The following is a 14,805-nucleotide window of genomic DNA, read 5'->3' as shown; positions in this document are numbered from 1 at the left end:
AATAATATTCTTTTAATGCAAATTTTAAAAATCAGGGAAATATAAAGAAAACAAAAATAAGAACAAATTTACATAGTTTGATATTTCATAAGACATAATTAGATTTCCTACAAGTTTAGCTAAACAACTATACAATAATATTTACAGAAATCCTTTGTTGCATATAAAAGAAATACCCTAACACAGTAGAGTCTCATAATGCCTTGGCGAACACCAATTTGATGCTTTAGTATTTTAATATGTTCACAAATTTTCAAACTCAAGCAAGTTTAGAAATGTCTTCATATTGAATTCCTTCAACTCTGCGTCCTTTTAAAGGGCCCTATAAATGAAAATTGAAGAAAAGGTTAAAAACACACATGTACTTAAAAGACATGACAATGACACTACACTAAGGAATACAAATTTGCCTTTTCCATTTCCCTAAAATACAATTAAAGTAGCTAATATTTCTGTATGTCTATGAACTTTTAAAACATTCTATGGCATTCTCATTAAGAAATTACTGTAATTTTCTTCAAAGATATTTGAAACATGTTATCACTAGATACTGTGGCAGCATCTGCTAGCTGTTCCGTATCTGTCTCCTGGTTAGGGAGATGTCCTAGCTCCCCGTAGGTGTGGCCATAAGGTGGAGCTCCAGCCCACGCAAGTGAACAGCAGTGATGCCTTGCTATTTCCAGGCCCAGGCCAGGCTACCTTTCACCTGCAATCCAATGCTCTCCTTGGTCTGCCTGAAGCAAAGTCAACTATAAAAAGCCAATTACTGAAGACAGTAAAGTCACAAGTTAGAAGGGTTGTGGCTCATAAATCACCCTTCAGAAAAGAGCTGTTCCATGATCAAGAAAACCTATTTTGGACTTTTAGAATGAAAAGTAAAACTTTTATAATATTGGTTCCATTATCAATTTGAAGGTGGTTTATTTTATAGCAGACATCACTATTTTAAGCAATACAGATACTCAAACAGGTTTATATATTTTCATCTTCTCTTCATATCCAACTACTAGTAAAAGGGAAGGGGAAAACTAGATAATGAAAGTACCAGTCATAAAACCTGTCACAACCTGGGAGCTAAGAATATGGACTCTGGACCCAAGCTGCTCAAGTTCAAATCCCATCCTCAGCAAGTGACTAAACCATTTTGTGCCTTTTATCTAGGGAAGTAATAATAGGCCTATTATAATGGTTTTCCTCTTCCAAAAGTAAGTGCTGCTCTGCAATTAACTAGAAAGGCTTTTTATTATATGGATTTCCTCACAGGCTTTATCTCAGTACAGCTCTGTAAGCAATTAAAGCATGAGAAAGGAAGGTGAAACTGGGGGGTTTAAAGTGAGGGAGGGAAGAAAGTACTTCTTAAAAATCAAACAAACTATAAACCAAAGGTATTCAGATGGAACCTAGAATATCCTCCATGGTAATTAGCTGTTTTGTGTTTCCCTCAGATGAAAACATGAAGCAGGACCTAAATTGGGTAGTATTATGAAATTAAAAAGTAGAAGAGGATTAAACTGCCATGGAAATATAAGATTTCCCATAACCTTATACTTGATTGAGCCAGAGAGAAAAACTTACTCTTAAAAAGACTGATAAAGTCCTCAGTGGAAGATCATACTCCCTTTTCCTCCCCCACCTCTCTAGTTTAACATAGTGACAGGTTCTAGGTTAGTATTGTCAGGAACAAGAAAAAAAACGCTTAAACTACTTAAAATGTGATTTCTCTCAAATAAGGAGATGCTTTTTCCAGAAAACATTCCTGAGACAAATATTCTCTAGCCCAGGGTGGGCAAACTTTTTGACTCGAGCGCCACAATGGGTTCTTAAACTGGACTCAGAAGAAGGAGCTGCGGCCGTGTTTCCCGACGTTGCCATGTTAACACCGCTGCTGGTGAAGGAGCGGAGGGGAGAGCAAGAGAACCCTCGCTCTTTCGGCTCCGTGGGCTGGAGAGAACAGCCGAACGGGCCGTATCCGGCCCGTGGGCCGTAGTTTGCCCACGGCTGCTCTAGCCAGTCAATGATGGGATAGGAGCCTATGAATTCCTTCAGACAACAAACAAAATTTGGCAGTTATATGCAATTGTTGATGGAGTTCAGAACTTTTATCAGATAATAGACCTGGGGTTTATTATCCCCCTAAAATATTAACACTTGCTATACTAGAGAAAAAAAGGAGATAAAGATATATAATACATAGATCAGATTTTAAAAAGAATTAGCCAGTTAGGACAAAGCATGTTTCAGATCTTTCCTCCTTCAGACAACTTAAGTCTCCCTTTGTCTCATGCACAGACCTATCACTAAACTATCAATTCTAAATCAATAAGCAATTTTTGTATGTCAAATTTCTTTAAATTAATTATTGTACTGATTTTTGATACCTTAAATCCTTTATAAAAGGACATTTAAAAAAATTTATCTCTGTGACTTTTCCCCCATTAATTATGACTACACATTCCCCACTAATTACACCATGCCAAATTGAATTTTATATTAGACTAGAGTGCACAAAAATTTGTGCACTCGGGGGGGGGGTCCCTCAGCCCGACCTGTGCCCTCTCGCAGTCTGGGACCCCTCGGGGGATGACCACCTGCTGGCATAGGCCCGCTCCCCAGGGGGGAGCAGGCCTAAGCTGCAGTCGGACATCCTTAGCGCTGTACTGGCAGCTGTCGGGTCAATTTGCATATTCTCCTTTTATTATATAGTACAGAGGCCTGGTGCATGGGTGGGGGCCGGATGGTTTTCCCCGAAGGGTGTCCCGCTGGAGTGCCTGGCCAGCCTGGGTGAGGGGCTGATGGCTGTTTGCAGACTGGTCAAGCCCCCAGCCCCAATAGGGATCCTCACCCCATGCAGGTTTGGCCAGCCTGGGTGAGGGACTGATGGCTGTTTTCAGGCTGGCCACACCCCCTTTAGGTTAGGGTGTGAGGCCCCCACTGGGGTGCCTGGCCAGTCTGGGTGAGAGGCTGAGGACCGTTTTCAGGCTGGCCAAGCCCCTCCACAACGGAAGCTCCCAGCCTCTCCTTTCTTTCTTTCTTTTTTTTTTTTTTTTAAATCTGGGATTTATTTATCTTCTATAATTGAAACTTTGTAGCCTGGAGTAGAACTCATAGCTGGCCAGGGCGGTTGGGAGGGAAGCTTGGCTTCCTCCATTGCCAGGGGCAACCCAAGGCTCCGGCTCCATGGCCATGGCACACTGAAAGCAGGTATCTGGGGTTTATTTATCTTCTATAATTGAAACTTTGTTGTTTTGAGTGGAGTTAAGAGCTGGCAGCGGCAGGCGGGAAGCTTGGCTTCCTCCATCACTGGAGAAATCAAGCCTCCTGCTCGCTTCAGCTCCGTGGCTGCCGGCTGCCATCTTGGTTGGGTTAATTTGCATATAGTCGCTCTGATTAGCTGCTGGGTGTGGCTTAAGGCGTAGTGAAGGCACGGTCAATTTGCATGTTTGTCTTTTATTAGTGTAGATGTGAGAGAAAAAAGTCAGATTATGAAATTGTACATATTATGTAGACAGTTTTATAAAATATAAAGACTGGAAAGGAACAGATTAAAATATTAATGGGAATTATCATTTGGTTGGGTGATTATGAGTAATTTAAAATTTTATTTATATTAAATTGTATTTTTCAGGTTTTATATGAGTGTTACTATTGACTGAATGTGTCCCACCCAAACTTCCTATGTTGCAACCTGATACCCAATGTAATGATGTTTGGAGATGGGGCCTTTCAGATCACGGGGGCGAAGTCCCCGTGAATGGATTAGTACCCCTATAAAGGGACTCCAGAGAGTTCTTTTATTCCTTCCATCATGTAAAGACATGAAAAGGAAGCAGGCCCTCACCAGAAACAAAATTGGCCAGTGCCTTGGTCTTGGACTTCTAGCCCTTAGACTTGTGAGAAATACATATCTGTTGTTTATAATTCACCCAGTCAGTGGTATTTGTTACAGTAGCTAGAATGGACTAAGACACATAGGCATTTCTTTGGGAATCAGAAAATGAAATGCTTTGGCAATGGTACAGTCAATAGAGAAAATAAACGTACAGATTTCTAAACAGGAGAGAAGGCGAACAAAACACCCAAACTCTAAAATGAAACAAAGACCAATCCAATGAGAAAGAACTATGACACATTTTTAAAGCATTTTGAAATTTCTGTCTTTGCGTAAACATACTTACAGTTTCAATGACTATAGTAGCTGAAAATGTCTTCTCATTGATGGATTCTAAGGTACCTTCATTTCCTCTGTAACCTCCATTTAAAACAAGAATTCTTTTTCCTACAACAGAAACGAATATAACACTGAATGCAAAAAGAATGTCCACTTCTTTCTTCTACTTTTGTCACAGCAAAATGCAATTACACTGAATGAGCATAACGAAAAATAAAACCATTCTCTTAGAAGTTCTTAATCATTTAAGAACTCTGTAATATTCTAAAGTATAGTTTTTAGATACTTTAATTACTATCACATTATGACTCCTCATTTTTTCCACTTATTTGTTGAAGGAATATGTTTTGATTTTAGATTGCATGGTGTATACGGTGTTTGGAGGAAATGCTCAGAGTCCATAAGTAATCACAAAAAAATTTGTTTCCTTTAATTCATCTCTTTTTAAACTGATAAGAACAGATACTACACTTGATCTTAGCCAAAAGGCCGAGAAGCGATAATTCATCTCTTTTTAAAGATGGCTTAGCAGTTACATTAAAGTTAAAATATATGCCTGATGTGACTAAGCCAAAGCAATCATATGTCCATACAAAGACTTGTATGTGAACGTTCACAGCATTTTATTTGTAATAACCAAAAATTATAAATAACCCAAATGTCTATCAACAGATGAATGCATACATAAACAGCAGCAACAGCAGACTGATGGTTGCTGGGGGATAGGGGATGGGAGATGGGAGACAAGAGGAGTGGGAGGGAATGAGAAGATCATAAAGGAAAAAGAAAAATTGGGGAGGGGGGGTGATAAAACATTCATTATCTGGATTATAGGGATGGTTTCATGAGAGTATTCATATGTTAAGAGTTATCAAATTGTATACTTTCTAAAGGTTCAGTTTATTAGAAAAAAAAACATTTAATCCATTAAATGAGTTTTTATTTTAGAGGGAAAGTTAAATAAAGGATCTGATCAGTGAAGTTTTGGAGACTAACATGATCACTGCGCCAGCAATGATATCATTATGAAGAAAGTGGATCAGAGGCAAACAACCTGACCAAACGGCATCAATACTGGACACTGTGTTAGTACCCAAATGATCAAGATCATTAAAGAAAAGGACTTGTATGCATGCATATTAGCATAACCAATGGACACAGACACTGGGGTGGTGGGGTGGAATGGCAGGGAAGGGGGTGTCAATTGGGGAAGAAGGAGACATATGTAAAACTTTAGACAATAAAAAAAACAAAAGATCACTAAAGAAAAGAGAAAGCAAAATCATACTAACTTTTACTTTACTATTTCAGGTAGCTGAATATATCTATACTAATAAAAGCCTAGGTGGACTTGGCACCGCCATGGACTTGGGAAACGGTGGGGAAGGCAGGGTGGGCTGAGGGGCCAAGGGGGGAGGAGGGGCATATGTAATACCTTCAACAATAAAGGTGGAAAACCCTAAAAAAAAAAAAAGCCTAGGTGGCCCTCATGCGCGATATCGTCACAAGATGGTTGTCAAAGATGGCCACACGCACAGTGGAGGTGGGGCCCAGTGGCCACTCCGTGCGGTGAGACCTGGGGGTTCCGTGGCTCTGCGGTGCAGAGGAGGCCAGTCCTGGAGTCTCCGCCGCCTCGTGCAGAGAAGGCAGGTCGCGGCAGGGAAGGGCAGTTGGAGGGCAATCAGGCCAGCAGGGGAGCAGCTAGGTGAGAATCAGGCTGGCAGGGGAGCGGTTAGGGGGTGATCAGACTGGCAGGCAGGTGAGTGGTTAGGAGCCAGTGGTAGAGGCCTGATGCATGGATTTGTGCACTGGTGGGGTTCCCCCCCAGTTCCCCGCTCATCCTGGCCCTGCTGCACCTGCCACAGGCTCATGCCCAGTAAGTCTGGATCTAAAGAGGCTTGCAGCAGTGCTTACCAGCCATGAGCCCTGCATCTGGTGCCCAATGGTCAGCTGAGTGTCGCTCCTGCTGTGCGAGCACACTGACCACCAGGGGGCAACTCCTGCATTGAGCATCTGCCCCCTGGTAGTCAGTGCACATCACAGCGACTGGTCGTTTAGTCATTCAGTTATTCAGTCGCTTAGGCTTTTATATATATAGACTAGAGGCCCGGTGCATGAAATTCATGCACTGGGGAGGGGTTGGGGGGGTGTCTCTCTGCCCAGCCTGCACCCTCTCCAATCTGGGATCTCTCTCACAATCCAGGACTGCTGGCTCCCAACGACTCACCTGCCTACCTACCTCATTGCCCCTAACTACTTCTGCCTGCCAGCCTGATCATCCCCTAACTGATCCCCTGCCAGCCTGATCAATGCCTAATTGTTCCCCTGCAGGCCTGGTCCCCTCGCAAACTGCCCTCCAATGTAGGCCTGGCCACCCCCAACTGCCCTCCCCTGCAGGCCTTGTCCCCCACAATGGCCCTCCCCTGCAGGCCTAGTTCCCCCCAACTTCCCTCCCCTGCAGGCCTGGTCACCCCTAAACTGCCCTTCCCTGCTGGCCATCTTGTGTGTTGCAGTGATGGTCAGTTTCCATACTGTTCATGACTAATTAGCATATCAAGGCTAATTAGCATATCCCTCTTTTATTATATAGGATAACTCTAATATGATTGAATTTCTCTAGATATGTCTGTGTTTTGCTTCTGGAGGGAAAAAAAAATCCAGGAAGGGAAAACTTGTTCATGATACAAAAAGCTTTCTCAGAAAACTGGAAAACTAACCATATCACCAAGTCAAACAGAATCAGTTATATAGTTATATATGTTAGCAGTTATATAGTATTTCTAAAAAGGAAACTTGTATCTAAAACTATCAAGTAATATAAAAAAACTGGTTTAATGAAGAGAATCACTCATGTTGATGGCATATGCATTAAATAGTCTGCAAAAAGATTTACCTGGTGCTGGAATTACTGTTTCTAAATGAGTCTGGTCAAGTTTCAGCTTGTCTCCAGAGTCAATCATCTTTACAACAGCTGTATATTTGTCAATTACTTCCTGTCATGTAAAATCAACACTTTTATAATAGAAGAGATATGTGGAACACAAATTAAAAAAAAACCCACAGAAATAAAATAAAAAATGAAATTCCAATCAAAAGAGTAATTCCTTCTATAAACAACACTATTTTCTAGAAACCATTTACTATTTCTTAGTCTATGGTTCTTAATAAAGAATTCAATTCAAAGCTTACGTTAAGGTTTTCATCTGGAAAGAATAAAAACTGGTGATCTCAGAATAAGATTTTAACAAATATAGTGAGAGGGATAATTTCACCTAGCTTCAAGGACAGTGGAAGGGCAATTTATGCATGCACAGGCTGGGTGCTGAAATGAGCTATATTTAGGAAAAACAAAAGGGAAGAAAGGACTGGAATGTTGATTATTAAGTTTTAAAATCCTAGAGCAGTCAAAAGATACTATCTTAGGGCAAAACACACGAGAGGACTCCTTGAAACTCTGGGGGCACAATTATATTGCCCATCATCATCAAAGAGAATGCATTTTACTGACTAGCAAGGTGTGCACACTGAATCTAAGAGGTGCCAATGGGATCTGATACATACTATTTGCTCCAGTAAGAAAGCAAACAGAGATTAAGTATAAACAATGGTTGAAATGAATTATTTCTTCAATGATTATGAATTCATCTTTCCTTTTATAGAACCGTCAAGTACCTTAGATATTTGCTTTCTGCTACTAGGAATTGATTTTTAAGGCGTATCAAAATGGATTTACTCAGTCACCCACAACTCCTTTCACAAATTTCATTTTTAACTTCATGTTCTTACCTTAACAATGCCCTTTTTCTTATGATATTTCTCTCCAAGTCTTTTGGTTATAATTTTCACAATTATTTCCTAAAAATAACAAAAAAGGAAAGACAAATTATTTTTCTGTTTTACTCCTCCATTTTAAACTGTGTTCACCAAAAATCATCATAAAATGTGACTACTCTGCTAAATAATAAAATTTGGAGTTGTAAGCCTTCCCAACAATGGCACTTCCTTAGTAATCTTTCATTCCTTCTTTTTCTTTTTATTAAATACAGCTACCAAGAGGAAAAAATATATATCTAATGGCTGATTTCCATAGTAAAGATTTCTTGAAATCTAGGACTTTTATCTATAAACCTCAACTCTATTAACTCATGTCCTTCATAAACAGCTTCTTTCTCTCTATCCACTTAAGGAAGTGAAAAGTGTTAAGGATGTTATACTGTGGTATTCACTACTGATAAAAATGCAGATGGCAAGAGTCTCACTGGGAATCCTCAGGACATGACACTGTCTACAGTGTTCTTTTCTCATTATGTTGCTTTCAATTTTTGATACAGATGAGATTCCTCCAACATTAGCTCCAGCTAAAAGTACCGGTCTAATTCTCAAATGTGAGAGAAATCTGGGTTTATTTAATATTAATGTGTTCAGAGTTTGCTTCTTCATTGTTGTTTCCTGATGTGGATTAGCTGTGTAATAGCTGATAATGGAAATCAAACCATCTAACTTATTGCTATATGAACTACAGTAATTCTACATTTGCTATTTGAATTAACAATAACAGAGGTACTAGATCAGGGAGCCTTTTTTCTGTGAAGGGCCATTGGATATTTATAACATCATTCGAGGGCTATACAAAATTATCAACTTAAAAATTAGCCTTCTATATTTGGTCAACATTTAATTAACTCACTTGTAATGCCTTGGCCTTACGTAATTTCTCAGGACTTATATGGCCTGCAGGCCAGACGTTCCCCACCCCTGTAGATGGTCATGAGTACTTCACTAAACCATACCAAAAACTGTATGAACAAAAATTCAGTAAGGACCTTGGGGGATGATCTTTAATAGTAGGAAGACATGTTTAAGAGAAGACTTGAAGAAAAAAAAAAAAAGAAGACTTGAAGGGTCTTATTCTTAAGCTTTTGTTTTACTAAGACTTTCTAAATGAAACCAAAAAGCATCAAAACAGCTTCTCTGATTCAGCCAGAGGACTTCTGGGCTAAATCTCTCTAAGGCCTTCATTTAAAGACAGTTCATTACATCACTGGACTTAATGACACTTGCTCACAATAGATCTGTTCAAAACCTTTCTTTTCTGAGTTCAAAAAATGAAGTCCTCTAATCTATCTCTGTGGACTGCTAGCTATTGTAATAAACATAATGCCCTTTTCAAAATAAGAAACACACTGAGTCACTCTCATTTTTAATGTAACATCTGTAAAAGGAACTATGTAGAAAAGCTCAATAATTTACAATATGAGAAAATTAACAACAGAAAATAAAATTTAATTTAAAGTTTTGTCATTGCCGAAACCGGTTTGGCTCGGTGGATAGAGCGTCGGCCTGCAGACTGAAAGGTCCCAGGTTCGATTCCGGTCAACGGCATGTACCTTGGTTGCGGCCATATCCCACTGGGAGATGTGCAGGAGGCAGCTGATCGATGTTTCTCTCTCATCGATGTTTCTAACTCTCTCTCTCTCTCCCTTCCTCTCTGTGAAAAATCAATAAAATATATATATTTTTTTAAAAAAAATAAAGTTTTGTCATTAGGAAGAGAATTTTTAGACTAAGTAAAATTTGGAATGTTTTGCCTTTTCTCTTTTAGTTTGTTTTCTTTTTCCTTTAAAACAATGGTTCATAACCAAGGGTACATATAAGATTCACCTGGGAGGTTAGTGAAATGTGCATTTCACACCAGGACACTGGATGGTGGCAGTACTGAATCAGGTGTATTTTGAAATCCCATGGCTTAGTGTAGCCTAAATTTCTGTGTTCAGAGGACAAGTACATGTAATAAACTGTTCTTTGATGTTTGCTATTATAGAGACGGAGGTACTGTAAGCATAGGATAAAAACTTTCTTAATCACTCATGGTTAAGAATTAACTACTGCTTTAATCACAATTTTTTAAAAAAACAACACATTTTTATTGATTTCAGAGAGAAAGGGAGAGGGATAGAAAGAATCAATGATGAGAGAGAATCATTGATTGGCTGTCTCCTGCATGCCCCCCACTGGGGATTGAGCCCACAACCCAGGCATTTGCCCTTAACTGGAATTGGACCTGGGACCTTCAGTCCACAGGCTGATGTTCTATCTACTGAGCCAAACCAGCAAGGGCATTTAATCACAATTCTTGATTACATTTTTATAAATGTTCAAATGCTAGCTACTTTAAAGGGGAAACTAATATAATTTATGGATGGTGTCTTCCCTACAGGTCCTTCCTTTACTAATAATCTTGACCCAAATTCTACTCAGAGACAAAGTCAGGGCGACTAAAGTTGTCCAGGAAACAGTACTATTTACTAGTTGAGAATACAACCCACTGAATCAGATTGCCAGGAAAATCCTGGCTCACCACTTCCTAAATGACCCTGAGGAAATTACTCAAATACTTTATGCCTCAGTTTCCTCACCTACAAAATTGGAATAACAATAATTACCTTATAGGGCTTATATGAGAATTAACTAAAATAATTTATCTAAAATAAGTATTTTATATTTAACAGTATTTTTGTATTAAATAACTTATTTCATCATCTGTCATGTGATCCTAAGGTAGAAATGTTTCCCATTATATACAAATATAAAGTAAATCATGGAAGCTAAATTATTTCCAAGCTAGTGAGACAATGACTATAAAGATTTGAATCAGAACTTTGAACTTCTTGACCTCTGAGGTTATTACTACTCTTATTTTTCAAATCAGAAATTCTCTAAATAGCACAGTACTTTTCACTCTCCTGTTATTGACCAAACCAACTTCTTTAAGAATAACGAAGGCACTCTGAAGGTTTTATGGGAGCTCCACATCTCAGTAAGTTCAAAACAGAGCATTAATCAAGCAATAAGTAAGCAACAAAATACAAGTCTTTCCTTGTAAAATTAAAACCTTTTTATTTTTGTATAAAGTACGTAAATGGATATCCTAAGTTCAATAAGATGTAAGTTGAAAATAAGTACTTTTGCATTTACAATTCTATTTAATTCCATTTCTGAAACTACAATCTTTTGTCTTACGGCAAAAATGGAAAATAATTCCAGGCTTAAATTCAAGGTGCCATAAACAAGTTTGGCATTAAACTCAAGGAACATTACCAGCCTAATAAACAATGAAGTAACGCTCCAATACAGGTGCAACCAATAATTAAAGATCAAATAGAAACAAAACTTACTGAAGTTTATCTATCTATGTAGTTTATATACAGTTAAGAAATTCAGTCATTTATACCAAATACTACTTAAATCATTCACTTGAAATTACATTTAGGACTTAAGACACTCCAACTGAATACGTACAGGCTGTAGCCAGTAGTCTGTTCGGGCAGCTCTTTTCTTTTCCTCTTCAATCTGTAGAACACACAAGACAATTATAAAAAATATCTCTTTAAAATCCTCAATTTGTATGAATAACATTCTATTTAGCAAAAGAACAACAGAAAACACATACTTCTCAGAAGATCAATAATGTAATTTGCATGTAACATGTTTTTACAATTAGTTTTAATCTTTTTTAAAAACTTGGTTTAGCCCTGGCCGGTTTGGCGTGGTGGATGGGGCGTCGGCCTGCGGACTGAGGGGTCCCAGGTTCGATTCCAGTCAGTGGCACGTGCCCAGGTTGTGGGCTCGATACCCAGTATGGGGTGTGCAGGAGGCAGCCAATCGATGATTCTATCGATGATTCTTTCTAATCACTGACGTTTCTATCTCTCTCTCCCTCTCCCTTCCTCTCTGAAATCAATAAAAATATATTTTTAAAAAAAGCTTGGTTTAAAAATAATATGTCATAAAGCCCAATTGATCAAGAAAATAAACACAGGCAACCTCTGCTTAGGCAATATTGCAAGGCAATCTGACAGCTCTACAGTACTGCCCTCCCCCTGCTTCCTCCCATGTGACTGTCATGAACTAGAAACCAGGCAATGTTTTCATGTGGCAAAAAACAACACTTACAGACCAATTTAACACAGCACGGTTAGGTACACAGTCTTACGGTAAAAAGGAGCTTCTCTGTTTGATGACAATAATAAAGCTTGTAAATGGAGGGGAAGAAACATACAATCAAGAGAGATGGCCCTAACCGGTTTGGCTCAGTGGATAGAGCGTCGGCCTGAGGACTGAATGGTCCCAGGTTCGATTACGGTCAAGGGCATGTGCCTTGGTTGCCGGCACATCCCCAGTGGGAGGTGTGCGGGAGGCAGCTGATCGATGTTTCTCTCTCGTCGATGTTTCTGGCTCTCTGTCCCTCTCTCTTCCGCTCTGTGAAAAATCAATAAAATATATTAAAAAAAAAAAAGAGAGAGAGAGATGTACATAAAAGGGTAATGGAAAGAACAAAAGGCCTACTTCATAACATTTAAGGGATTGATACAACAAGAGGATATAACTCTGGTAAATATACATGCACCCAATGCAGGAGCACCCAAATCCATAAAAAAACTTCTGGAAAGTAACAAGGGAGAGATCGACAGTGATACAATCATAGTAGGGGACTTTAATACCCCACTGGCATCACTAGATAAATTCTCTAGACAAAAAAATCAGTAAAGAAACAGCAATCCTAAGTGACTCATTAGATTAGAAGGACTTGACATCTTCAGAACATTTCACCCAAAGCTACAGAATATACATGCTTCTTAAGTGTACATGGGACATTTTCAAAGATAGACCACATATTGGATCATAGGCAAAGTCTTTCCAAATTCAAGAAGATTGAAATCATATCAAGCATCTTCTCAGACCACAATGGCATAATATTAGAAATCAACTACAAAAAACAAAAACAAAAACCACACACAAAAGAATTCAAACACTTGGAGGCTGAATAGCATGTTATTAAACAATGATTGGGTTACCAAATAGATCAAAAAAGAAACTAAAAACATCCTGGAAATGAATGACAATGAAAACACAACAATCCAAAACCTATGGGACACAATGAAAGCAGTCCTGAGAGGAAGTTCATAGCATTACAGGCCTACCTCAAAAAACAAGAAAAACTGGTAATAAATTATCTAACTTTACAACTTAAAGAATTAGAAAGAGAGCAACAAGAGAGGTTCAGAGTGAGCAGAAGGAAGGAGATAATAAAGATCAGAGCAGAAATAAATGACACAGAGACCAAAAAAACCCACAAAAAAAAACAACAAAAAACACACAATACAAGATCAATGAAACCAAGAGTTGAAAGGATAAACAAAACAGAGGAACCTCTAGCGAGGCTCACCAAGAAACAAAGAGAGAGGACCCAAATAAACAAAATCCGAAATGAAAGAGGTGAAATAACAACAGACCCTACAGAAATACAAAGGATTATAAAAAAATACTATGAACTACTCTATTCCAACAAACTAAACAACCTAGAGGAAATGGACATATTCCTAGAAAAATACAACCTTCTAAAACTCAATCAAGAAGAATAAAAAAATCTCAACAGGCTAATAACTAAGGAGGAAATTGAAGTAGTCATCAAAAAACTCCCAGCAAACAAAAGCCCAGGGCCAAGTGGCTTCACAGGGGAGTTTTACCAAATATTCAAAGAAGAACTAAAACCTTTCCTACTCAGACTATACCAAAAAATTCAAGAGGAAGGCACACTTCCTAGTTCTTTCTATGAAGCCAGCATTACGCTAATTCCAAAACCAGATAAAGACACTACAGAGAAAGAGAATTATAGGCCAATAGCCCCGATGAAGATAGATGCTAAAATCCTCAACAAAATTTTAGCAAATCAGATCCAGCATTACTGGTACATTAGAAAGATCATACACCATGACCAAGTGGGATTTATTCCAGGGATGCAAGGCTGGAACAATATCCACAAATCAATAAACCTGATACATCACATAAATAAATTGAGAGACAAAAATCACATAACCATATCAATTGATGCAGAAAAGGCACTTGACAAAATCCAGCACCCTTTCTTGATAAAAACTTTCAGCAAAGTGGGAATAAAGGGATCATACCTCAATATAACAAAAGTCTTATATGACAAACACACAGCAACATCATACTCAATGGGCGAAAACTAAAACCATTTCCCCTAAGAACAGGAACAAGACAGGGATGCCCGCTTTCACTACTCCTGTTCGACATAGTACTGGAAGTATTAGCCATTGCGATCAGAGAAGAAGAGATAAAAGGCATCCAAATTGGAAAAGAAGTAAAATTGTCATTATTCGCAGATGACATGATATTGTACATAGAAAACTCCAAAGACTCCATCAAGAAACTACTAAACCTAACAAATAAATTTGGCAATGTAGCAGGATACAAATTAACACCCAGAAATCTATGGCTTTTTTTATACACCAACAATGAACTCACAGGAAGAGAAACTAAAAAAAAATCCCATTTACCATTGCAACAAAAAAATTAAGATACCTAGGAATAAATTTAACAAAGGAGGCAAAGGACCTGTACTCAGAAAATTACAGGATGCTGAAAAAAGAGATAGAGGAAGACATAAACAAATGGAAGAATATATCATGTTCACGGATTGGTAGAGTCAGCATCATTAAAATGTCCATACTACCCAACGCAATCTATAGATTCAATGCCATCCCCATTAAAATACCAACGGCATGTTTCAAAGACCTAGAACAAACTCTCCAAAAATTCATATGGAGTTAAAA

The 14,805-nt window shown here is 38.5% G+C and overlaps 1 protein-coding gene across 1 annotated transcript in view; it reads right to left on the bottom strand.

Annotated features, from left to right (window-relative positions):
* Positions 1-14,805, bottom strand: part of KIN (Kin17 DNA and RNA binding protein) — a 31,842-nt gene continuing 17,037 nt past the window's right edge. The window contains exons 9-13 of the mRNA XM_006772605.2: positions 11,468-11,518; positions 7,955-8,023; positions 7,062-7,161; positions 4,176-4,276; positions 1-322 (exon numbers count right to left, since the gene is read on the bottom strand). Coding sequence (XP_006772668.1) covers positions 260-322; positions 4,176-4,276; positions 7,062-7,161; positions 7,955-8,023; positions 11,468-11,518 — 384 coding nt within the window. The 3' untranslated portion in view covers positions 1-259. The remainder of the gene's footprint in view (positions 323-4,175; positions 4,277-7,061; positions 7,162-7,954; positions 8,024-11,467; positions 11,519-14,805) is intronic.

Source organism: Myotis davidii, unplaced genomic scaffold (genome assembly GCF_000327345.1).
Source record: "Myotis davidii unplaced genomic scaffold, ASM32734v1 scaffold544, whole genome shotgun sequence".
In the NCBI taxonomy this organism is placed as follows: Eukaryota; Metazoa; Chordata; class Mammalia; order Chiroptera; family Vespertilionidae; genus Myotis; species Myotis davidii.
The sequence above is the reverse complement of the archived record's forward strand: the minus strand, read 5'-3'. Positions and strand labels throughout refer to the sequence as shown.